This window comes from Aethalodelphis obliquidens, unplaced genomic scaffold (assembly GCF_003676395.1).
Source record: "Aethalodelphis obliquidens isolate GAN/ISIS:26980383/991018 unplaced genomic scaffold, ASM367639v1 scaffold39, whole genome shotgun sequence".
Lineage (NCBI taxonomy): Eukaryota > Metazoa > Chordata > Mammalia > Artiodactyla > Delphinidae > Aethalodelphis > Aethalodelphis obliquidens.
Genome location: NW_020837983.1, coordinates 9263886 through 9289014, shown reverse-complemented (window position 1 = coordinate 9289014; position 25129 = coordinate 9263886). Strand labels below are relative to the sequence as shown.

Genomic DNA, 25129 nt, shown 5'->3' with positions numbered 1-25129 from the left:
ACACACACACACACACACACACACACACACACACACACACACACCCCACACATACTGTTTATTACATATATACATATGGTTTACTACAGGGTACTGAATATAGTTTCTTGTGCTGTACAGTAAGACCTTGTTGTTTATCCATCCTATATATAATAGTTTGCATCTGCTAATCCTAAACTCTCAATCCATCCCTCCCCCGTCTTCCCCTTGGCAACCTGATCACCCTCTTTTAAACTGCAAAACTCCCTTCCCATTTAGTGAAAGCATTCGCTATTCCTCTTTCCTTTTCTTTTTTCTACATAACCCTTATCATCAACGGGTATATTATATATCTTATTTGTTTATAATAACAATTTACATTTTAAGAGGCAGGGATTTATATCTGACCTGTTCACAGTGAACTCCAGAGACAAAACAATGCCTGGTACATAGATGGCACTAATATGTATTTGCTGAACGAATTAGGTACTGTTCAGGAATATTAAATGTGTGATAATACTATGATAAAAAGTCAAGAAATAACCTAAAATTGAGTATGAGTTATAGCTGAGGGGCAGAGAAGACAATATATGATCAAAGAAGAACATATTATACTTTTCAAAATAAAAGGATGATGGGCTTCCCTGGTGGCGCAGTGGTTGAGAGTCCGCCTGCCAATGCAGGGGACACAGGTTCGTGCCCTGGTCCGGGAGGATCCCACATGCCACGGAGCGGCTGGGCCCGTGAGCCATGGCCACTGAGCCTGCGCATCCGGAGCCTGTGCTCCGCAACAGGAGAGGCCACAGCAGTGAGAGGCCAGCGTATCGCAAAACATAAATAAATAAATTAATTAAATAAAATAAAATAAAAGGATGTTCACCTTATTACTGTTTAACCTGAAAATACCTATTATATAATCTCTTTTGAGAATGTATTTTACATGCATTTGTTAGTGGAGGAAGTACTCAAAGTATTTTAAACAATGCTGAAAAAGCGTTAGATCAAGATCTAGATAATAAAATAAACTGAACTATCTTAAAGAGAGGTGAGGAAAGAGAGAAAATGTATATAAACAACACTTTAAAGGAATTTTGTAATGAAAAGACAACACAGAGATGAAACAGTAGCTAGAGGGGTACATGAAGTCATGGGAGTTTTTTTTTATGTGCATTTCTTTTTTAATGGAAATACTAAGGCATCTCTATATGCCAACTGAAAGATTCCGTAGGGAGAGAAAAACTTTCCATGAAGCTATTAAAAAGGAAAGTGGAGAAGGCCTTAAGGAGACAAAAAGAGCAAAATTCAGAGATTTCAGATGAAGGGACATATAATTTTATGAAGTAAAGATTGTTAGACTCTTGTCTCACATCTACTAAGTGTAAAATAAACTAAGCCACATTCTTACTAGAAGTCAAAATTTAAGCATTGAAGTTGAGGGATAAACAGCAAAAAAAAAAAAAAAAAGAAACCTACTTTGAAAGTCACAGTTGCCTTTGTACAGTAAAATCCTATAGAAACAATAGGATCCTTCAAAGTCTGTGCTTTTTGTTGATGTGTGGTTGATGTAGGATCATTCCCAAGGTAGTCTTCCTCACCATCATCATAACTCACAATTGCAGGCACAAATGACCAGGCCCATGATACCCATCCCTGTGGCTGCTCATCCTCTTGCTGTGAATACAGCTCTTGGCCTTTGTACTGAGCAGGATACTGCATATCTACTCGTGTTTCATCTTCAGCACCTATCAATCAAAATAAAGTCATTTTAAATAAAGGGAATTAAAGCAAGAGGACAATTAGGAATTTAAATTATATAAAAGTTTCTCCCACATGATTCTTTCTACATATAAAGTATGAACAAGTCATACATTGGTTATTATTACTTGAAACCAATAATTTAGCATTACCATTTTCAAGTTTCTATATATTGTACTGTATAAATCTCCTTTCATAATCCACAATGTTATATGGGAAGTAGTTTATTACATACTTTTAAATGTGTTTGATAAATACAAAGAATAAATTCATTCTTTAGGATTTCACTCATTAATTTAAACAACAACAACAACATATAACCTACCTTCCAAAAATAAGGCTACGGTGCTGAAAAATTGACTTTTCTCAGAAACATAATATCAGAAAAATCCAAGAAAAGTTCCTGATTTCCTGATGCACCCAACAGAGAAAGAGAATGGCAAGTATTCTAGGCAGAATGTGCCCCCACCAAGAAAAGAATTATCCCAAAGAATGAAAGTAAATGTTATAAGGAAACTATTCTCATATGTAGTTAAGAAAAATAGTGACTTTCTTATTAGTGAATAACATCTTTCCTATTCTATAGATGAAAAATTATAGCAAAGAACTTTTATGTGGTTACAAATTGGCAGACTAAGGATTTAAATTCCAACCACTGTAACTTATTCCACCTTTGTAAGACAAAATCCATCAAGGTCCCTTAATGTTATTCTAACAATACAAACAAAAGAGATGCAGATCATCATGGAATTTACAGAAGAAATTACTTTTTTAAAAATTCATGGTATAAGCACCCTCCAGCAGATTCAAACATACATACTCTTCAATGATAAATCAATAAATACACACACTCCATTAAATATCATCCTCATTCAGATTCACTTCCAGGTTTTCTGGTGAGAAAAACTTTGTAACTTTTTTAATTCTCGTGACAGGAGACTCTTGGAACATCGTACACTTTTAGGTCATGACACATGGCTATTGACCTCTTTCATCTGGGACAAAAAAGACTTGATAAATAGTAACTAGAGTACCTAAAATACAGTACCAAGAGATCTTAGCCATTTTACTTCAAAATAAATTATAAAACTTACAAATCCAGAAAACATTTTACTTGACCTTCATATCTTGCTATTAACCTAAATATCATATAAGTTTCTATTGGGGAATAAATAAAGCCTGTTATTAACTGTCCCTTGTAAGATCTCAAATTGGACATCATCAGTGAATATCATCTTGGTTATAAAACAAAAAGTCAGGTTAGCTCAACCCAGGACCAGGCTGGGTCCAAAGAGATGGACTCTGGACCTCTCTTGTCAAAACCAATAAACAGGAGGAGTATCCCACTGCTTGATCTTTTGAAACAAAAGAAAGAAACATCACTAAGAGAAGTCTAAGAAATCAGTCACTATAATTTATACATAATATTAATTAAAAATTAAGAGGGATTTTTCATGAAAGAAGGTTTTGAAGTTCTAAATCTTTGCTTACTTCCTTGTAAAAAGAATGAATTGTGACCTGGAACAGAAAAAAGCATCTCTTTGATCTCTGGTCAGAATTCTCAAAATACTCTTTGCCCTTGCAATGGTATATCCTAACATCCTTAGATGACAAAACAGAGTATTGAGTCCAGGCAGACTGAGGTGGCTAGAGTTCGCAGGGCAGAGTACCAAACAAGAAAGACCTGTTCAGGGTGAGAGCTCCTGAGACCTGGAGAGGGTCCCACTCCAGTCCTCACCTAAGTATTAATCAGTTTCATGTAAGGAAACTACTGAGGCCATGAAAAGAACCACCAGAAAGGGGCAAAAACATCCCCAAGACATAAACAGAATTGGGGAAGGACACCATGGCATATTAAAATCAAGGCGCTTCAAACTTTCCGAGAAAAGGTTCACTGGCTTCACCAGAGTGTCAAAGGAGTCCATAGCACACACAATAAAAGGTTAAGGATCTCTGCTTTAGACAGATGAAAAAACGAATTCAGACTCATTTGGAAGCAAGCAACCCTCTTTTTAACATACATAAACAAACAAACAAATAAACAAACACCTACTCACCTTCTTAGATCACAGAAAGGAATAGTTACAAAGGAAAATTTTGAAAAATACATTTGATCAAAATTTAAAACTCTGCTCAAGAGACACGTATTTAAAAATGAATTAGGCAACTCAGACCAGCAAAAAATACTCCCCAAGTGCATCTGACATGTATATGACAAAAGACTTGAATTCAGAATATATAAAGAACCATGTGTATGTACTGTATAGCAGAAACTAACACAACATTGTAAATCAACTATACTCCAAATTAAAAAAAATTAAGAAAAAAAAAGAACCACCAATCAGTAATAAAACCCAAAAATGGTTTAAAAATAGGCAAATACTTACCATAAACTTCACAAAGGCAGATATATTAACTGTCAATAATCACATGAAAAAAGTTCAAAATAATTGATCAGGGAAGTGCAAATTAAAACCACAATGAGCTATCAAAACATATCCATCCGAATAGTTAAAAGTAAAAAGGACTGACAACAACAAATGTTGGCAAGTATGTGAAGCAATTGGAACTCTCATACATTGTTGATAGGAATGTAAAATGGCACAACCACTTTGAGAAAACAACCTGGTAGTTTCTTTCTCTTGGCATTTACCCAAGAGAAGGAATAGCACATGTCTATAAGAGACTTCCAGAAGAATGTCCAGGGCATCTTTATTTATAATAACCAAAACTGGAAATAGTTCAAGCATCCATCAACAGGGGAATGGCTAAATAAACTATGTTATATTCATATGGTATAGTCATACAATGTACCTAGCAATAAAAAGGAAAGAAATACTGATATATACAACAACACAGATGAATCCCCAAAATACAACGCTTTTAGGGCAGTGAAAATACTCTGTATGATACCATAATGATGGATACATTTGTCCAAACCCATAGAATGTACAACAGCAAGAGTGAACTTTAACTAAACTATAGACTCTGGGTGATAATGATGTAGGTTCCTCAATTGTGACAAATGTATCGCTCTGGAGGGGATGCTGATAATGGGGGAGGCTATGCACGTATGAGATCAGGGGTATATGGGAAATCTCTGTACCTATCCTTCAATTTTGCTGCAAATCTGAAACTGCTCTAAAAATTGTCTTAATAAAAAGTTTTTTAAAATTAAAAGTAAAAAACAATATTATGCTTAATGAAAGAATCCTTTCACAAGAGAATTCATACTATATGATTCTATTTATACGAAATTCCAGAAACAGCAAAAACCGATCCACGATTTTTTAAAGATTCAGAACAGGGTTTTCTTGAGTGGAGTGGGGGTGGGCAGGCAGCTGGAGCAAGGGATGACTGGAAAGAGGCATGAGATAAGCTGGTGAGATGTTAATGACCCATATCCTGATGGGTGTTTTGCATCACACTGGCATACTCATTTCTCAAAACTTCTTAAATAGTATACTTAAGATTTATGCATTTCACCTTGTGAATTTAATCTTCAAAAAAAGAAAAAGAACCATCAATAAATATAAACTCTAGTTAATGATATGCTGCTGAAGTCTAGGGGTGCGGTATACTGATGTCCATAACTTAACCTCGAAAGGCATCAGAAACTGGTTGAATTGATGGAGAGAAAATGGTGTTAGATGAACAGATACATGATACAGCAAATGTGACAAAATATTAATTGTAGAATCTAGATGATGAGTATGTGGGTGTCCACTGTATAATATTCCTTCAACCTTTCTATATATTTGAAATTTATCATAATAGCATGGTGAAAAAAATGAATTGAACAGTTTCTATATGCTAGGTTTTGTTCTAGGTGTTAGGTAATGAATCGCTAGGACAGGAACAATGTCTAACAAGAATTCGCTGCCTAGTGTGAAATGAAATAAAATGTTTTATATCTACATATGCTTATTAATGTTCCCTAAGCTTTTTTTAAGGTGATAAAAAATTTTTATTAAGCTATAATTTAAATACCATAAAATCTGGTCTTTAAAAGTATACCATTCAGTGGTTTTTAGTGTAGTCACAAAGTTGTACAACCATCATCACTATCTAATTTTAGAATATTTTCATGTTCTAAGAAACATGAAACTCCAAAAAGAAAACCTCTACACATTAGCAGTCACTCTCCATTCCCTCCTTCCCATAAGCCCAGGTTACTAATCTCCTTTCTGCTTCTACAGAACTGGCTATCATGGACATATCATATCAATGAAATCATACAACGTGTTCCTTTTTGACTGGCTGCTTTCACTTAATGTTTTCAAAGTTTAGCATGTATCAGTATTTCATTTTTTGTATGGTTGAATAATATTCCAGTGTATAGATACACCACAACTGTTTATCTACTCATCAGCTGATGGACATTTAGGTTATTAAACTTTTTGGTTATTAAGAATAATGCTGCCATGAACATTCACATACAAGTTTTTATGTTAGACATATGTTATCAACTCTCTGTCATATAACCCTAGGAATAGAACCCTACCTAGGCTCATATGGTAACTCTATGTTCAACTTTTTGACAAACCAGATTGTTTTCCATTCCCACCAGCTATACATAAGGGTTCCAATTTTCCCAAATCCTTGCCAACACTTATTATGTGTCTTTTTTATTATAACTACACCGCTTAGTGACTGTAAAGCAGTATCTCACTGTGGTTTTGATTTGCATTACCCCTCATGAATAATGATATTGAGCATATTTTCATGTGCTTGTTGGACACCTGTATATCTTTTCTGGATACATGTTTATTCAGGTCTTTTGCCCTTTTTTAAATAAGATTATTTGTTCCTAAGTTTTAAATGCCCTTTTCTAAAGGCTCAAACTATGGAAGTTAATCATCATCTTCTCCAAATTTTTCCTGAGTCTCAGACCCAACACAAGTCAAAGCCAATCATCCCGTGCACCATTTTTCTACTTCAGATCACTCATACTTTTATTAAACAAACATCTTATCATTCTACCATACATCATGCTTAACTAACTGTTCACATGTCTGTCTACTCCACTGTATATTAAGATTTTAAGGGAAGAGAATTTGTCTCTATTTTCCCACATTTCTTTATCTCTACATTCTACCACATTCCCAGCAATAATGTCTTACACACAGTAGGCTTTAGTAAAAGTATAATGAACTGAATAACTGAAATTAACCCACTAAGTATCTTTCAATGAAGTATATACTTCTTTAAGTAATGCTCCAATTAATTAAGTAGGTATCCTTCAATGAAGCATATAATTAGGTATAATTATAGTCAATTATAATTACATATAATAATTAAGTATAAATAAGTTAATTAGTTATAATAACTCTTGCTGAGACTCTGCAGAAAAATTATCAATATAGTTGTTCCTTGAACAACAAGGCAGTTAGAGGTGCAAGTTGAAAATCCAGATATAACTTTACAGTCAACCCTCCATCATATTCACATTTCTGCATCTGAGGATTCAACCAACCATGTATCATGTAGTACTGTAGTACGTATTTACTGAAAAAAATTTGTCTACAAGTGGACCTTGCGCAGTTCAAATCCATGCTGTTCAGGGTCAACTGTACTATAATTTACTAGGAAATCTTGAGGTTGGACTGCCTTAACTTTTATGTAATGTATATTCCAAACACTTATACTTATTAGAAATATTCAAGTTCTTTTAAACATGTAGAAAATAGAAAGTCAGACTAGTATGCAAAATGTAGGAAAGAAAAAAATTAGTGTCAAACAAGCAAAATAAAATCACCCCATCATGGGGCTTCCCTGGTGGTGCAGTGGTTGAGAGTCCACGTGCCGATGCAGGGAACACAGGTTCATGTCCCGGTCCAGGAGGATCCCACATGCTGCGGAGCGGCTGGGCCCATAAGCCATGGCCGCTGAGCCTGCACGTCCGGAGCCTGTGCTCCACAACGAGAGAGGCCACAACAGTGAGAGGCCCGCGTACCACAAAAAAAAAAAAAATCACCCCATCATATTAGAACACTGCAAAACATAATCTAATGTTGTAGTTTTCGAAGTTTCACAATAGTGAAAACACTTTGTAAAAACAATAGTTATAAAATAAAAGTTTTTGTTATATTTACCTGTAATGTTTCCTAACATATCTTTATTGTGACAGGCAGATTCTTCTGTTTCTCCATCTTTAAAATTTCCTATTTCTCCATAGTAAAGAGCAATCCCAAGTTGCATTATACGGATAAACATAGGCAATTGCTGATCAGTGATAGAAAGTTTCAAACTCTCTACTAAGGTATGAATCTGTATTTTGAAAAAAACAAAAACATCAACAAAAGCATATTCAAAGGGAGTACCATTTAGCATAAGCAGAGAAATGTTAAGTCTTAAAATGGAAACCAGAGGAGAAACAGTAATGTCCCAACATTTCTCATATTTAAGCCAAAATAATAGCTTAATATCTTAGGAATTTAAACAGATTTTTCTATGATGATCAATACACTTTAGATAGAAACTATATTAATCCAAACTATATAAGTGGAAATAGAAATGATAATGAAAAGATACAGTCACACTGGATTTCCAGATAACTTTTCCCAAAAGTTTTTGTTACCAAAATACCCACCTTATAATAAGAGTACGACAGTACTCCAACAAACACCATAAAAATCTCTGTCACAACTAAGAATAAAAGTTTCATGTCATTTTAGTAAGACTTTAATCACCCTTTTCAGCTTTATGAACCAAAAAGAATACACACACATCCTAAAAACATGTTGTTGAGTAAATTACTAACATTATAACTATGTAAGTATGCACATGATAAAATGATTATTGTCAAATATGGAAAACCAAGTGAAAACATGATCAGGAATATCTCTCAAACCAACTTTAAATAAAAGATTTAAACATAGTATAAAACTTATAACATGAACCAGTTATAAGAAATAAGATTAATTATTATCAACAAGGCACAAAGCAGTCCAATCTAAGTTCTTATAGAATGAGACATCAATTCAATATAAAGACAGCCTCAGTGTAATGATTTCCTGCTGTTAGATAAACACAGAATAAAACCAATTAAGCCATAAAGTCAAGTCTCTTGGAAGGTTTATTTTAACTAACTGGTATTTTAATGTCTATGAAACATGAAAAAGAAGTAACGGTAATCGTCGTATTTTTAGGGCTAAAGGCACAAAAAGTTGTATTTGAAGGGGAAGACAGTTGTGTGGGGAGGTGTAAAATACCATATTCAAATATGAGTACAGGTTTCTTAAAACTGACTTAAAAATCATACACTTACTAGACCCTGAAATGAGGGACAGGTTGAGAGGGCGGGCACCCCAGGCCTGCCAAGCTCTTCTTCAATTTGAGATTTCTCTGCCATACCCTTTAAATACCATACAGCACCAACAGCACCAGTGATAAGCTGTCTTAGCAAAACCGGTGTCAACTGTGTGTGTATGTATGTATATATGTGCTTAAAATACTATACACACCAACATATATATCTTTAACATATAAGATACTTTACACACTATATATATATATATACACACACACACACACACACACATACATGTAAATATCTTTAAAATCAATAAAGTTAACCCACAATAGAAAAACTGACAAAGAACCTGAATGAATTTTTCAAAGAGAAAATAATGGCCAGTGAACATATTTTCAAAAATCTAACTTTGGGCTTCCCTGGTGGCGCAGTGGTTGAGAATTTACCTGCTAATGCAGGGGACACAGGTTCGAGCTCTGGTCTGGGAGGATCTCACATGCCACGGAGCAACTAGGCCCATGAGTCACAACTACTGAGCCTGCGCGTCTGGAGCCTGTGCTCCGCAACAAGAGAGGCCGTGACAGTGAGAGACCCGTGCACTGTGATGAAGAGTGGCCCCCACTTGCCACAACTAGAGACAGCCCTCGCACAGAAACAAAGACCCAACACAGCAAAAATAAATTAATTAATTAATAAACTCCTACCCCCAACATCTTCTTTAAAAAAAAAAAAAAATCTAACTTTGACAATAATCAAATAAATATTAATTTGTATTATTTTTGCCAAACAGCTTGGCTTTTTTAAAACATGATCATATTTAAGGATAGCAGGAGTGTAATATAGGCACTCCCCTAATGTTCATGAGCATATACACTGGTTAAACCTTTCTGGAAACAATTTTGCAGTACAGATTACAGGGCTTAAAAAAGTTTAAACCCATTAATAAGATATTTGCAATTACAGAAATCTCTCCTAAGGAATTAATCAGAGATGTGGTCAAAGATTTATATGTAGAATTTCATTCCCCTGAAAAACTGTTAAGAAAAGTAAATTTTCAAAAACAGGGGAAATGTTAAATAAATTACATACCCTAAGCTCCACATCTCATAGATGATAAAATCTCTAAAGACATATTTAGTACTCACAAAAGATAGAAAATTACAAAAAGCCCACCCAAAATACAAATAAACTCAAAAGCCACTTGAACATATGTGAGAGTCTTAGACAAATAATTAGGGTGTCTGGAACATTCTGGGAAATTCCCTGTCTTTCAGGTGATCAATGAGGTTAACCATGTCCATTTAATACTTATTTCCAAGCACTAAGAGGTGGAAGAATGATGGGTCTAATTCGAAACAGTAAATCTTACATCACAGTAGTATTAAAAAAAAAAAACCTCAAAATTTAATTTCAGTTAAGAATAATGGTACCTCACACTCAGTGATTACAAAAGTCAAAAACCACCTGTCAACAAGTTTATTTAAAGGTACTTTTTACAATAAAATATCATGGCTAGTCAGTTTTGAGAAAAACTTATATGCCAACACTAAGTTTTCCTCAAGTTCACTTATTTTTACTTTCCTCTAAGTTAGCCACATCCTAGAATGGACAATTAAATCTGTACTAATGATCAGTAAGATTTTTTTATATAGTAAGGCTTCCCTATATCCATTACTTGCTTTCAAAATATATCTTGAATCCACCCTTAACATTCCCCAACTCTACTAGTAGATTCAAGGTCAAAGAAGGAAAGTAAGTCCACTGTCCTGAGACAGTGGCATAATTACTTTTGAATTAATACTTTTCCATGCTTATCTTTACCTAAGAAGCTAATTCAAAAATAGAAGGGAAAAGTAGCAGAATTTAAACAATGTGCACTGTAGGATGCATAAGGAAAAAAAAACATACTCATGACTGAGCACTACCAAAGAAGAATGGGTGTATTTCATATATAAATAGAAACTTAAGTACAATAAAGCTACATAAAATAGCAAGTGTTTTATGTTTTAAAAAACGTAATGTAGGGCTTCCCTGGTGGCGCAGTGGTTGAGAGTCCGCCTACCGATGCAGGGGACGCGGGTTCGTGCCCTGGTCCGGGAGGACCCCACATGCCCCGAAGCGGCTGGATCCGTGAGCCATGGCCGCTGAGCCTGTACGTCCAGAGCCTGTGCTCCGCAACGGGAGAGGCCATAACAGTGAGAGGCCCGCGTACCGCAAAAACAAAAAACAAACAAACAAAAAAAACCTAATATAAAAATAATACATAATTTATACAGCCATGCCCAAACAGGCACAGTAGTCAATCCCAGTGTTCAGACTTGGGGCTGGCTTTTCCATTATAGTACAAAAGCCTGTAATTCAATAATAAAACTTCATTCCACATTAAAACTTAGTTAACAAGATCACAAGTCACTGTGTGAATTCTTCTTCAAAGACAGATAAATAGGTAGACAGACAGACAAGAGGTACAGAAAACTGTTATGCAATAAAAGAACACAAGATTTACACTTAAAGAGTAACTATACACATTAAAAATATTTACCAGTACCTTGAAGAACAAAATGAAGCAACTGACAAAGGATTAATCTCCAAAATATACAAGTAGCTCATGCAGCTCAATATCAAAAAACAAACAACCCAATCCAAAAATGGGCAGAAGACCTAAATAGATATTTCTCCAAAGAAGATATACAGATTGCCAACAAACACATGAAAGAATGCTCAACATCATTAATCATTAGAGAAACGCAAATCAAAACTACAATGCGATATCATCTCACACCAGTCAGAATGGCCATCATCAAAAAATCTACAAACAATAAATGCTGGAGAGGGTGTGGAGAAAAGGGAACCCTCATACACTGTTGGTGGGAATGTAAATTGATACAGCCACTATGGAGAACAGTATGGAGGTTCCTTAAAAAAATAAAAGTAGAACAACCATACGACCCAGCAATCCCACTACTGGGATATACCCTGAGAACACCATAATTCAAAAAGAGTCATGTACCACAATGTTCATTGCAGCTCTATTTACAATAGCCAGGACATGGAAGGAACCTAAGCGTCCATCGACAGATGAATGGATAAAGAAGATGTGGCACATATATACAATGGAATATTACTCAGCCATAAAAAGAAACGAAATTGAGTTATTTGTACTGAGGTGGATGGACCTAGAGCCTAGAGTCTGTCATACAAAGTGAAGTAAGTCAGAAAGAGAAAAACAAATACCATATGCTAACACATATGTATTGAATCTAAAAAAAAAAAAAAAAAAAGTGGTCATGAAGAGCCTAGAGGCAAGACGGGAATAAAGATGCAGACCTACTAGAGAATGGACTTGAGGACATGGGGAGGGTGAAGGGTAAGCTGGGACAAAGTGAAAGAGTGGTAGTGTACATATGGACATATATACACTACCAAATGTAAAACAGCTAGTGGGAAGCAGTCGCATAGCACAGGGAGATCAGCTCAGTGCTTTGTGACCAGCTAGAAGGGTGGGATAGGGAGGGTGGGAAGGAGGGAGACCAAGAGGGAAGAGATATGGGGATATATGTATAACTGATTCACTCTGTTATAAAGCAGAAACTAATACACCATTGGAAAGCAATTATACACCAATAAAAATGTTAAATAAATAAATAAAGCTCCTCTAAAAACAAAAAAAAAAGACATTACTGAAAAATTCCCATTGACATAAAATTGTAATTACATGTTGAAACCACAGATAAAAAGCTAAAATTTCCTAAACCAATAAACTAAGATATTAGATAAGCAAATTTAAGTCTTGCAACATTACCTAAGAAAGATAAGGGTCAATAACTATTGCTATCACATAAACAATTTATACGGATTGAAATAAAGATTGATCTTCAGTCTACCATGGATATAAATACACTTTTTGATATGATCTCTTCTATCTACTTGAAGAGAAAAACACTAATCAGGTGGACAAACTAAAAAAGAAACTACAGTCACAAAAAAAAAGGTGTCCCCAAAATACCTCTATTAGAACACACAATACAAAAAGTTATAATGTGTAACAATTAACATAAAAGTTATAAATAAAACATTTTTTACAAAAAATAATGGTTTATATATTTATGAGGTTAATTTCTTCTTTGCTTTTTAATAATAATTAGCATGCATGAAAGTCAATAAGGTAGAAACATGCAACTCAACTATTAGGAAAAAAAACACCTACTTTAATAACAGATGGCATCTTGGAATTTAGGTTATCATATGTAAAATGCAGACGTGTTCTGAAGGAACATTTGTACAATAAAGGATCCTGGTAAAATTCTATTTTACCACTAGCATTTCGTTTATCAAGACAAACTGTACAGTCGGAAAAATTGATAACCTTTCTCAGCACCAGATCAGTTGCTAAAAAGGAAAGAAAAACATTTTAAGTAAAAAGTAAAGTTAGAGGGAAAAAAGTCAATTATTTATTAGTGTAACAGTAATAAAAATAATAGCAGAAATAAGATTAATAGCGCATTTAATACATGATGTCAGAACCTATAAAAGAACTTTTCATTTATTATATCATTTAAATCTTCCAACAACCTTAGGCACAATAATCCCCATTTTATGTACAAAGAATCAAATAGAGCCTAAAGAAACGAAGCAGCTTGCCCCCAATTTGCTTGACACCTAACTACAAATTTAAGACAAACTTTATGAAAAATTTTGCTACATTTCACTATCTGCAATGTAATATTAAATAACAATAATAAAATAAAATTCTTGGGCTTCCCTGGTGGCGCAGTGGTTGAGAGTCCGCCTGCCGATGCAGGGGACACGGGTTCATGCCCCAGTCTGGGAAGATTCCACATGCCACGGAGCGGCTAGGCCCGGGAGCCATGGCTGCTGAGCCTGTGCGTCCGGAGCCTGTGCTCCGCAATGGGAGAGGCCACAACAGTGAGAGGCCTGCGTACCGCAATAAATAAATAAATAAATAAATAAATAAATAAATAAATAAATTTCTTGAAAAACCACATTAAAAAAATATTTTGAGTAACAGTCGCTCATTTAACATTTATTTTACACTGAAAAACTTACTGCTACTCTCAAAAACTGCACTCTTCAGTATGGTAGCCACCATCGATACGGTGTTATTTAAATTTACCTATGAATTAACTAAAATCACATAAAACTAAAATTTCAGGTCCTTGGTTACATTAGGCACATTTCATGTACTCAAAAGCCACATACAGTTAGTGGCTAGGGTACTGGACAGTAAAAAATAAAACATTTCCATCATCACAGAATATTCTAGTGGCCAGCACACCTCTAAATAATAACTAATGAAGAAATTACAAAATTACCAGTAATGGTATAAAGTTTGTTTTCAAGGGAATAAAAATGGAAACAATTGCTGGTAAAGTATCAAACTAGAAAATAAAACCTTTAGCAAATTTATTCCTAACTAATAAGCAATTCCTAGGTGAACATTAGGCCCAAATCTACTTGGTCAGTGACTTTCAGCTACCAACTATCCACATGCTATGGCCATGGGAACCTTCAAAACAATAAACTATACTTCCTATTTCTGAGTATATCCTGGCAACCTCTAATTAATTCAACATTTAATTTTCTTCTCTTTTTTTGGATTTAAGTTTTTAAGAAGTATAAAGAGTATGCACATGTATGAAAACAGTAAAGTTTTATTCAGCCAATAAATTTCAAATTTGTCTGTTAGTTGAAAAAAACAAACACCATATAATTTCATTTTGAAATTAACTGAAATCAAATAAATGATTTAGTTACTGTTATATACATGTACATAAATTAAAGAAATTATCATAATAGGACAAGAAATGAAAGAAACCAGCTAGATGCTTCCTTCCCTCTCTTTATAATAATTATAATTCACTGAGTATTTGCTATTAGACACTACACTAAATCTTTTACATCCATTATCTCTTATAATATTTATATGGCTCTGTTTAAAAGCTGTGGAACAAAGGCACAGTAAGGGTAAATAATCTGTAATGTTAGACAGTTTATAAGGAGCAGAGGTGTAATTCAAACTCTGACAAGCTTACTCCAGAGCACATGTTCTTATCCATTATGCTATAAGAATATTAAGTGATCATATTTCAAGGATATCCTAGAAAATTTTTTGGTGAGAGAGGAAATTATTAAGCTTTGAAAAATATTTTTCTTCAACACAAATATAACAGGAACTATCTTAAAAAGATACAAAATGAATTCTGGTTCTGGTACTTACTTTACATAACGTACTACAATTTAATCTATAAAATGAGGATAATAACTATGTCTATCTAACAAGCACTGTGGAAAATGATTCTGCATTATTTTGAAAATGCGAATATTTGCATATCCTCCCAACTAACAAACCCACTCCTAAGTACTATATATGCCCTAAAGAAATGCTTACATGTATGCATAATGTTTTCAAGATTCATCCATGTTTTAGCATGTATCAGGACTTCATTCCTTTTTACAGCACTTTTTTAAAGCAATTAAATGATAAAATTCTAATACAGCAGTTAACTCTAGGAGGAAGCAAGGGAATAGGACAGGGAAAAATACTTTGGAAGGGGCAAACTGTTAATGTTCTAGTTACTTAAAGGGTAAGCGTTCGTTATATTGTGTTATAACAAGTGTATGTTACATAAATCCTTTTAAGTACCAAATGTTGAATTAAAAATTAATAAAAGGGGAAACAGTATCTACCTCAGAAGCTAAAGGATTCAAACAAGATAATTAACTAAAAAAACAACAAAAACAAAAAACATAAACAGCACCAGGCACAGCAGTTAACAAGCACTCACTCAATAAATGGAAAATACTCTTTGCTGTTTTTACCACCACCATCATCATGAGCTTTCATGTGGTATCATACTTGACTCTCATAAATACACTGGTAGGTTGGCAGTAATGATAATTCACATTTACAAATGACTTACCCAAGGTTGCACTAGGTTAGTGCTGGAGGGAAGATTTGAACCAAGATCCCCTAACTCCCAATTCAAGACTCTTTCTAATTCATTATAAATAACTTCCCAGAGTAATATTTGCTTTACTTCTATGTAAAAACTATAAATGACATTTCTTCCCCTAAAATTTCAACTCATTTATTCAATCCTGCATCATCCAGTTCTGTTTGTTTTCTGTTTTTCATAACTTTTTATTTTGGCATTTTAACCAAATATTTATTTCCACAGAGGATAAGAAGGAGGCATTGAAAATGTCTCAGAAACAAAATTTGGGCCTTTGCATATGCTCTTATTTATGCCTCACAACAGAGCCTCAAGATCAGGATTATTCTTCATTATTAAAATGTGAAGGCCAAACATTAAAGAACATACAAAAACAAAACTATATTCCAATTCTTCTAGTTCCTATTTGTATGCCCTAACAAGACAAGTTAAGTAACCTTGAGACTCAATTTCACTTCGCTTTCTTGTAACTAGGACTTAAAATAAGTAAATGAATATATGACTAAACGAATGAGAAAGGATATCACTTTATGGAATTGTAATGAGAATCTGAGAAAATGAATTTAAATAATAATAATAGCTCATTTTCTGAGTGTTGACTATGTATAAGACACTTTTATGCTGTGGTATGTATTTGAGGAAACAAAGAAACAGTGAAGTGAAGTAACTCACCCAAGGTCATACATCTCTATGAAGTTGGGAGAGCCAGGATTCAAACTCAGGTAGTCTAACTTTAGTGCCAGCACCTTTAACAATTAGGTACAATGGCGAGTCACAAATAAAAGGTGTTCACAATAGTCTCCTTACTATATTTTCCAAAAATACCTACTGCTTACCCTATCAGAACATGTATCAACAAGTGTTGTGCCTTATTTAACTATTATGTCTTCTGACAAAACTAGGAAACAGCACTATTTTTTTCAGAGCTCTAATTTCAAGGCTTGACACAGTGCCTACCTTCCATGTAGAACATAATAAATAAAATAATAATAAATATTTGGTAGTTATTAAATTATATTATTACTTAATAGTTCTTTTACTATAAGCAGAAGGAGAATGCAGCACATAATAAAGGAGGCTTTGGGATTATCCAAAAATCCCAAATATGCTCTGTAGTACACAAACCTAAAACATAAATCAGTCAGATACACTGTTTTGCCATTACTGAACTATGCAAAAGCAACATGTCCCCTTTCCTCTTTCACAAACATTCAAAATTTTAACTAAGTATTATTTAATTTTTATTCCTTCAACCCACAGCATTGTAAAATACTATATATAATATTTGAAGCAAGAAAGTGACCGGTAAGAAAGAATAAAAATTAATATAATTGTATGCTAAATTTTACATATGTGCATTTTTCCAGGCTGAAGGCATAAAGCTTTCATTAGATTTATCTAGGAGCCTGGTGGCCCAAAAAAAGGTTCAGAATGCAAGACAACTGTTTCAACAATAGAAAAAGCTATACTCTTCTTGACGTTTACTCACCAGAAATATCCATGAATGCACGATCCCACAATTCACCTACTGTATAGCATTCTGCAGAAGTGATGTTGACTGAAAGAACAATATCATCTTCAACATATTTTAGTATGAGATTATTTATAACAATATTTACGTTATTTACAACTCGTCTAATCAGACTCTGCACATAACCTATAAAATAGGGGAAAAAAGAAACCAATTAGAAGTTAAATCTATCAATAAATAATTATTCTTAAAATGTTACTAAAGTTAATATATGTGAAAGACAGGTATCATTTATCATATTTTGCAAAGATGAAACTAACATTCAGATAAGTAAACAGGCTTGCCAAAGAGACACAGCTAATAAGTAGCAGATCCATCCCAACAAAAACCATTACAAAGAAGTTCTATATAATGAAGTTTCACATTCTAAGAGAAACCGTATAAGCCATACCTTTTAACAACATAATTCTAGATCCCATTCAAAGATTATCCTAATCTACAAGTACTTTGTCTGATTTCTGCCTATTTTATAAACACTTTCCCAAATGAAACAATGTTACTATATACTGATTATACAATACATAAGAGGAAGAAGAGCTTCTTTAAGGTTCTTTTTGCAGCTACTGTCTTGTCTTCCTACTTTAAATACCCATAAAGATATTCAAAAACAAGGTCTGGAGGAAGAAAGATAGAAGAAACAAGACCATCATAACGGATTCAATGATTTCCACTTACTAATGTATAATACTGAAACACGGAAAGGGGGAGAATATGACTGAGGAAGAAAACACAGAAAGTATTAGAGAAAAAGGGGAAAAAGAACACAATGAAGAAGAGAAAAGTAGGGAAAGAAAGAAAACAGATAAAGCATGATGAGAATTCATAATCTCACAAGTTTCTCACACAATAAATGTGTATATAGATATATTACTGAGGAATATAATTGAAAATATAAGTGAAACTAAACCTAAACAGCATTTAAAAAGACAAAGGAGAAAAAGATTAAAAACTTTATTCAAGTGCATTTTCCACTATAAAACCTATGTAAAAAATAATAAAAATTTTAGCTATTTCATGAAATAACTATCTGCTTGTATTCTTTAAATCAGAACTTTACTGACAAAATAGAATCAACTTCTGTCAGCAACTGACATTGTTAACACCTACACTGAAGCCTGCTAGAAGAAAGCTTACTTAAATTTATTCCACCACAAATGCTTGCAAAAACCAACTCCTTCATTAATTACCAATGGATACAAACAGAAAAGAAATGTAGAATGATTAAGTTCAAGTTTTTCTCATATTAGCAGCTTTTAGAGTGCCAATTACCATATGCTATAAAATTAACATACAAAATATCAATAAATTTAGGGAACAAATACTTTACGAGAGTAGATGCTAAAATGATGCTTAACAAATTACGCTTCCAAAAGAAATTCTAAGTATCAAAATGTTCAACCTTAAAATGTATATTTCCCCCATGCTATCACCACTCAAGAGAGATGTTAAAAATGAACAGTTTCGGGCTTCCCTGATGGCGCAGTGGTTGAGAGTCCGCCTGCCGATGCAGGGGACACGGGTTCGTGCCCTGGACCGGGAAGATCCCACATGCCACGGAGTGGCTAGGCCGGTGAGCTATGGCCGCTGAGCCTGCGCATCCGGAGCCTGTGCTCCGCAACGGGAGAGACCACAACAGTGAGAGGCCCACGTACCACAAAAAAAAAAGGAAGTTTCTGAGAAGTCAAGAAGCATGACTAACATTGGTTTTCCTATTTCTGAAAAACCTGTCATCAATAGAGAATTCATAAAATCCTCTTAAGAGTTTGAGTTTTTATTGTCTCCCCTGCCCCAGAAAAAAAAAAAAACTCTCAGAGACAGAACCAGAGAAAACATATAATGCAAAGTAACGAAAGAAACATGATACTGTAAATGTACTGTAACTGACAGAAAACCTACTGATGGATTTTTCATCTACTTATTAACATCTTCTCTCAGTTTCTCATCATACAAGCTGAGATGAATAAGCCAAATCACCAAAGTAACAGAAACAAGTATCTAAAAAGAACTACTTCTACAGAAGACTATTTATGTCTTCGTATTAAAACACGCAATGCCAAACAGGAACTAACCAACAGAATAAATGATACACTATCTCCTTAATCCCTCATAATAACTTAGTTCAAAGTTTGCTACAGAAAAATGTCAAAGAGCAGATCTGGGCTTCCCTGGTGGCGCAGTGGTTGAGAGTCCACCTGCCGATGCAGGGGACACGGGTTCGTGCCCCGGTCCAGGAAGATCCTACATGTCGCGGAGCGGCTGGGCCCATGAGCCATGGCCGCTGAGCCTGCGCATCCGGAGCCTGTGCTCCACAACTGGAGAGGCCACAACAGTGAGAAGCCCGCGTACCACAAAAAAAAAAAAAGAGCAGATCTAAGAGCTCTCATCACTCCATATTTAGAGACTCCCTAGGAATATATCTGTTCAAGTGAAATAACAGTAATTCAGGTCTATTCCACAAGCATCTGAAAACACAAGGTCACTCTGGGGATAAGAACCTCTAAGACGTCACATTAGATGGCTCTAAAACAACAGCCTCCTACTAGTCAACCTTTCCAGAAATTCTTATCATTATCCAACTCTCTCCCATCCACAAACCCCATTCCTCCAAACACATACATCTAATGCCCACAAGGCCAAAAAAAACACTATAAATTTTCATTGACTTTGCTCATGACTTTGCTCTGTGTGGAACACTTTGTCCATTCTCCCATCTTGTTCAGGCCCAGTATGAATGTCCTCTGCCCTATATCCTCTTCTCCAATGTCCCTCACCCTACACATCAACATTAAGGAGACTGTATCACTTTTCTTGGGCTTATGTTACCTCATAAGCCTATCATTTGTATATGTTTATGTATAATTACCTTCTCTGTTAAACTATGAAATCCTAGAGAGCAAAGATTATATCTTATTTATTTATCTGATATGATTAAATTAAATAGTGTATGGCAAATACTTGGGTTACAAACAGACAGTACTTGCAATCAGTTTATCTTAACATGGTCACTAGGAAGCCAAGTTGCTCAAAAACAGAGATTCCATGGTTGATGACTTGGTTACAGCACCTAAAAACTTCCTCATCAAATTTTTGGTGTAAAATATTTTGGGGGGTTATGCAGCATAATATAGGCAACTTATAGTTAAAGGAAAAGTTAGTTCTCTCTAATGTTCTTGCCTTTTTTGTAAGGTTGAAATTATTCCAAAACAAAACTTATTTAGAAGGTTAAGAATAAGGATTCCTTATTGGTAATGCAGTAGAGAGGTTCTATAATACAAGAATTTTTTTTTTTTAAATCCATCAGCTTTGGTAACTAAAAGATAACTTAGGGCAGTTACTGTAGGAGCTAAGGAAAATAGCTGTGAGTTGAAGATACTTATTACCAGTATTATTATTTGAGACAGTCAGAGAATTTCTAAACAACTAAGGAAGGGTAAAAAAGAGAAATAAGTGTAAGTACTTACAAGAAGAACACAAAATCACCATTACATGAAGATGACTGTTTTTTATACAGAAAATCCAAAAGATATAACTGAAAAATACTGAATATAGATCAGCTAACAAAATATAAAAATTTGCTATTCTTCATAATGAAATGAAAAGAGAATGGTTTAAAAAAATGATAATTCCAGCTAGCAATAAAAGATATGATAGCATTTTCCATCTATAAAAGTTTCAAAGAAATATTTTTTGATAATAAAAAACAGCACTGGACCAAAAATGTGCTTGTTAGAAGATACTGTTAACAAATTTTTCACAGGGAATAGTTTGGTTACACATGCCAAAACCTTAAAATTACTCACAAATTTTGATTTTATAGTTGATAAAAATTTCTCCTAAGGAAATAAACAGAGGTGTGTGCAAAGATTTATCTACCAGTATGTTTGTTAAAGCATTTTACAAAACAGAAAATGAAAAATAACCTAAATAACAAACAAAAAGGGACTGATTAAACAAACTATGGAACAGTTACACAATGTAATACATGCCAATGATTAAAATAACATTATGAAAAAATTAATGTCCTTAAAACATGTTCCTAACATTAAAAAACACAAATTACAAAAAAAAATCTATATGTGTATGCGCGCGCGCGCGCACACACACACACACACACACACACACACACACACACACACACACACACACACACACACACACACACACACACAAAGAAACAAAAGTCTCTAAAAGGTTGTACATCAAAATGTTAACAGGTTCCAGGTTCTGGGTAAGATAAAGTAAGCACATTCCACTCCTTCTCACTAAAGGTAGCCAGAAAACCTGGAAAGAAAGTACGGAGCAGCTATTTCAGGACACTGAAAAGTAAACAGTAAGCACGAGAGAGGAAATAGAAGAATGAAAATCAGAGCTTACAAAGACAAAACAAATAATAAAATGGTAGAAGTAAATTCAAACATATCGGTAATTATTCTAATTTAATTGTATTGTGGCCAGAGAGGATGGTCTTTATGATAATGATTCTTTGAAATTTGTCAAGAATTCCTTTTTGACCAAGTCTTTTTCAATGTCTATACATATCCAATGTGTGCATCAAAAGAATGTACACTGTCTTATCTGCTGGGTGCAGAATTTTACATGTATCTATAAAATAATCTTGTTAATTGTGCTATTCAAAGACCCAGTTTGGGTATTTTTTTTTGTCTGCTTGATCTATCACATTTCGAACATAGGTTGTTAGGTACATACAAAGCCATCATATATTTTTTGGAGAACAGTACCTTTTACTATAATTCAGCATCTATTATATATGTCCATCAATACTTTTGCCTTAAGTTTTATTTTGCCTGATCTTTATGTTATTTTTGGATAGTGCTTGTCTACTATATGATTTTCCATCCTTTCATTTTCAATTTTTCTTACCTCTCCATTTTACCTCTGTGTTTTAGAAGCCACAAATACCTGGACATAACCACTCCTTTCTTTTAGTATCCCAAAAATATTAATTGTGCTTCCTTAGAGCTCCTCTTTGCTTTGGTTTTGCACTGTAGTTAGTAGTTTACAAAATCTCCTATACTAAGCCATTAATTCTCTAAGGGCAAAAATAGCCTTCAACTAGCTGCTCCAGCATACAGCAATAAAGATTTGGGGAACTGAACAGCCTGCCTCCACTAAGCAATGTTTTGAAACTCAATCTAATTAGAATGAAATAAAAGCTCTCCAGTTATCACTTTTTCTGTTATAAACAAAATATACACGTTAGATATATTGAAGGTTATTGACAAAAGCATAACATACTTTTAAAATGATCAATATATTAATGAGAAAGAACACCTGTATGGCAAAAATGGCTAGCTATCCATCAATATTTTGTGCTTCCCCTTCCAGAATGTAGAATTGTTTCTGAGATATGACTTCTAAGATATACATAACGTCCATGAAGACAGTTTTCCTCAATGAAATTTGAGAAGGATATATACCACTTCCAACCTGGGGGTAGTAAGAAGTCGACAGGTCTTCTCCAGATTCTCCTCTTAAAAAGGCTGAAAGCAGGTCTGCAGGCCTACTAGAGAATGGACTTGAGGATACGGGGAGGGGGAAGGGTAAGCTGGGACAAAGTGAGAGAGTGGCATGGACATGTATACACTACCAAATGTAAAATAGCTAGCTAGTGGGAAGCAGCCGCACAGCACACGGAGATCAGCTCAGTGCTTTGTGACCACCTAGAGGGGTGGGATAGGGAGGGTGGGAGGGAGGGAGATGCAAGAGGGACTAGATATGGGGACATATGTATATGTATAACTGATTCACTTTGTTATAAAGCAGAAACTGACGCACCATCGTAAAGCAGTTATACTCTAATAAAGATGTTTAAAAAAAAGGCTGAAAGCAGTATAATTCAAAGCCTGGGTAGGGCAGAGCAGAGCCTCAAGATAAAAGGAAACTGGGCTTCTGACAGAACACTGCCTTGACTGGTACATAAAAAAAACAAACACTTTTGTCGTGCTAATCCCCTTAAATTTAGAAGTTAAGGTGTCCACCACTTAATATTAACTTAACTTACACATCTGGTCATTGTTTTTCGGTTTTTTTTTTAAGTTTTTCCTGAAAATGTTAATGGAGAATGTTAAAAACAGTAAAAGCATAAAAATAGAAGAGGTAAAATAAGCTCTGAATTTCTTTTTCATTTACTACAAGGTTCTCTCTATTCTTAGATGTTCCAGAAAGGAACAGTGATTAGATAGCTGAAATTGCTGAGCTTCCCCACAGGCAAGTAGACAAGAAATGATTGTGCTATCTTCTATAAAAATACATTGCCATTTTTGGCTCAGGCTCTCGAACAGCTGATATATCACAAATATTCTTAAATTATCTGATACCCTCTCCAACTATTATTAAACTCCCTTCAAGAGATTTTTTTCAGAAAACCAAGCCCTAACAGCCTAAGGTGGCAAGCATTAAGCAAACACACACACACACCCCCCTTCCATTTCATATTCAATATTTTCTGCAGAAAACAAAATCTTGAGTAAATGACTAATAATTTAATAATATATACCTCATGTATACCACAGGTATTGTAAAGGATAATAAAGTATTCCTCATCTACACCAAAATATCTAAGTTTCCAATTTCTCATCCACAAAACGTAAGCTAGATCAGAGGCTTAGCTGGGGCCTATAGACAGACTTCAGTGAGTATGTGAATATCCCAAAGTCACATGCAAATTTTAAATGTGCCTATGTGGGTCTATAACTTTTTTAACAGATTTTCAAGCGTCCATGTCCCAAAAAAGATAGAGTGCTAGACCAGAAAAATCAGAAGTAGCTTTATTCTACATTTCAATGACTCTATGATTCTGACTATTGATCTCTGAAAACCTGTGTGATTTTATGCAGTTCAGTTTTTATGCAATGCAGTAAATACATAAATGGCTATTATGAACCAGACATTGTATCAGATCGGAGCTGGCCAAATGAGGCTGTGCCATCTGTTGTTATAAATAAAGTTTTATTGGAACATAGTCACAAACATTAGTTTATTTACGGTTTATGGCTGATTTCACAGTACATCAAAAAAGTGGAAGAGCTGTAAGAGAAAATATATGGCTTGCAAAGCCTAAAATATTTAATAACTGGCCCTTTACAGAAAATATTTCCTAACCTCCATGCTAGATGATGAAGATCAAAGATGTCTAGGTCACAACTTCAGACCCAGTGGGCAACATAATTTTTAATTTATCTATACCCTAAATATTTCCATTGCACCCTATGTGTGTGTACATAAATATACTGGGTTGGCCAAAATCTGACTGGTTTTTTACATAATATGACTCTAGTAGTGCTTAGTTGCCTTTAACTTCATTTGAAACAATTTTTTTAAGACTGTATTGTGACAGCTGTCATATCAGCGTGCATTTAAAAAAAATAATCAAAATTGGTGAATTTTTGTGTAGCCATTTTAATACTGAAGACGGAAGGAAAAGAGCAACATTTTCGGCATATTATGCTGTTATTTCAAGAAAGGTAAAAATGCAACTGAAATGCAAAAAAAGATTTGTGCAGTGTATGGAGAAGGTGCTGTGACTGATTGCACGTGTCAAAAGTGGTTTGCGAAGTTTTGTGCTGGAGATTTCTCGCTGGACCATGCTCCACGGTCGGATAGACGAGTTGAAGT

General features: G+C 34.5%; 1 protein-coding gene across 7 annotated transcripts in view; it reads right to left on the bottom strand.

Annotated features, from left to right (window-relative positions):
• VPS13B (vacuolar protein sorting 13 homolog B) overlaps positions 1-25129 on the bottom strand; it is a 778894-nt gene that overhangs the window by 704029 nt on the left and 49736 nt on the right. For 6 of the 7 annotated variants that reach the window (XR_003438158.1, XM_027131501.1, XM_027131500.1 and 3 more), the window contains exons 5-8: positions 17453-17620; positions 13197-13378; positions 7830-8004; positions 1453-1721 (exon numbers count right to left, since the gene is read on the bottom strand). Coding sequence is in view for 5 of the 7 variants with exons in the window: in XM_027131501.1 (XP_026987302.1) it covers positions 1453-1721; positions 7830-8004; positions 13197-13378; positions 17453-17620 (794 nt within the window). In the remaining 2 variants the exon portion in view is untranslated. Of the gene's footprint in view, positions 1-1452; positions 1722-5639; positions 5672-7829; positions 8005-13196; positions 13379-17452; positions 17621-25129 lie in introns of those variants that run through there. The other variant, XM_027131498.1, reaches the window with a different exon arrangement.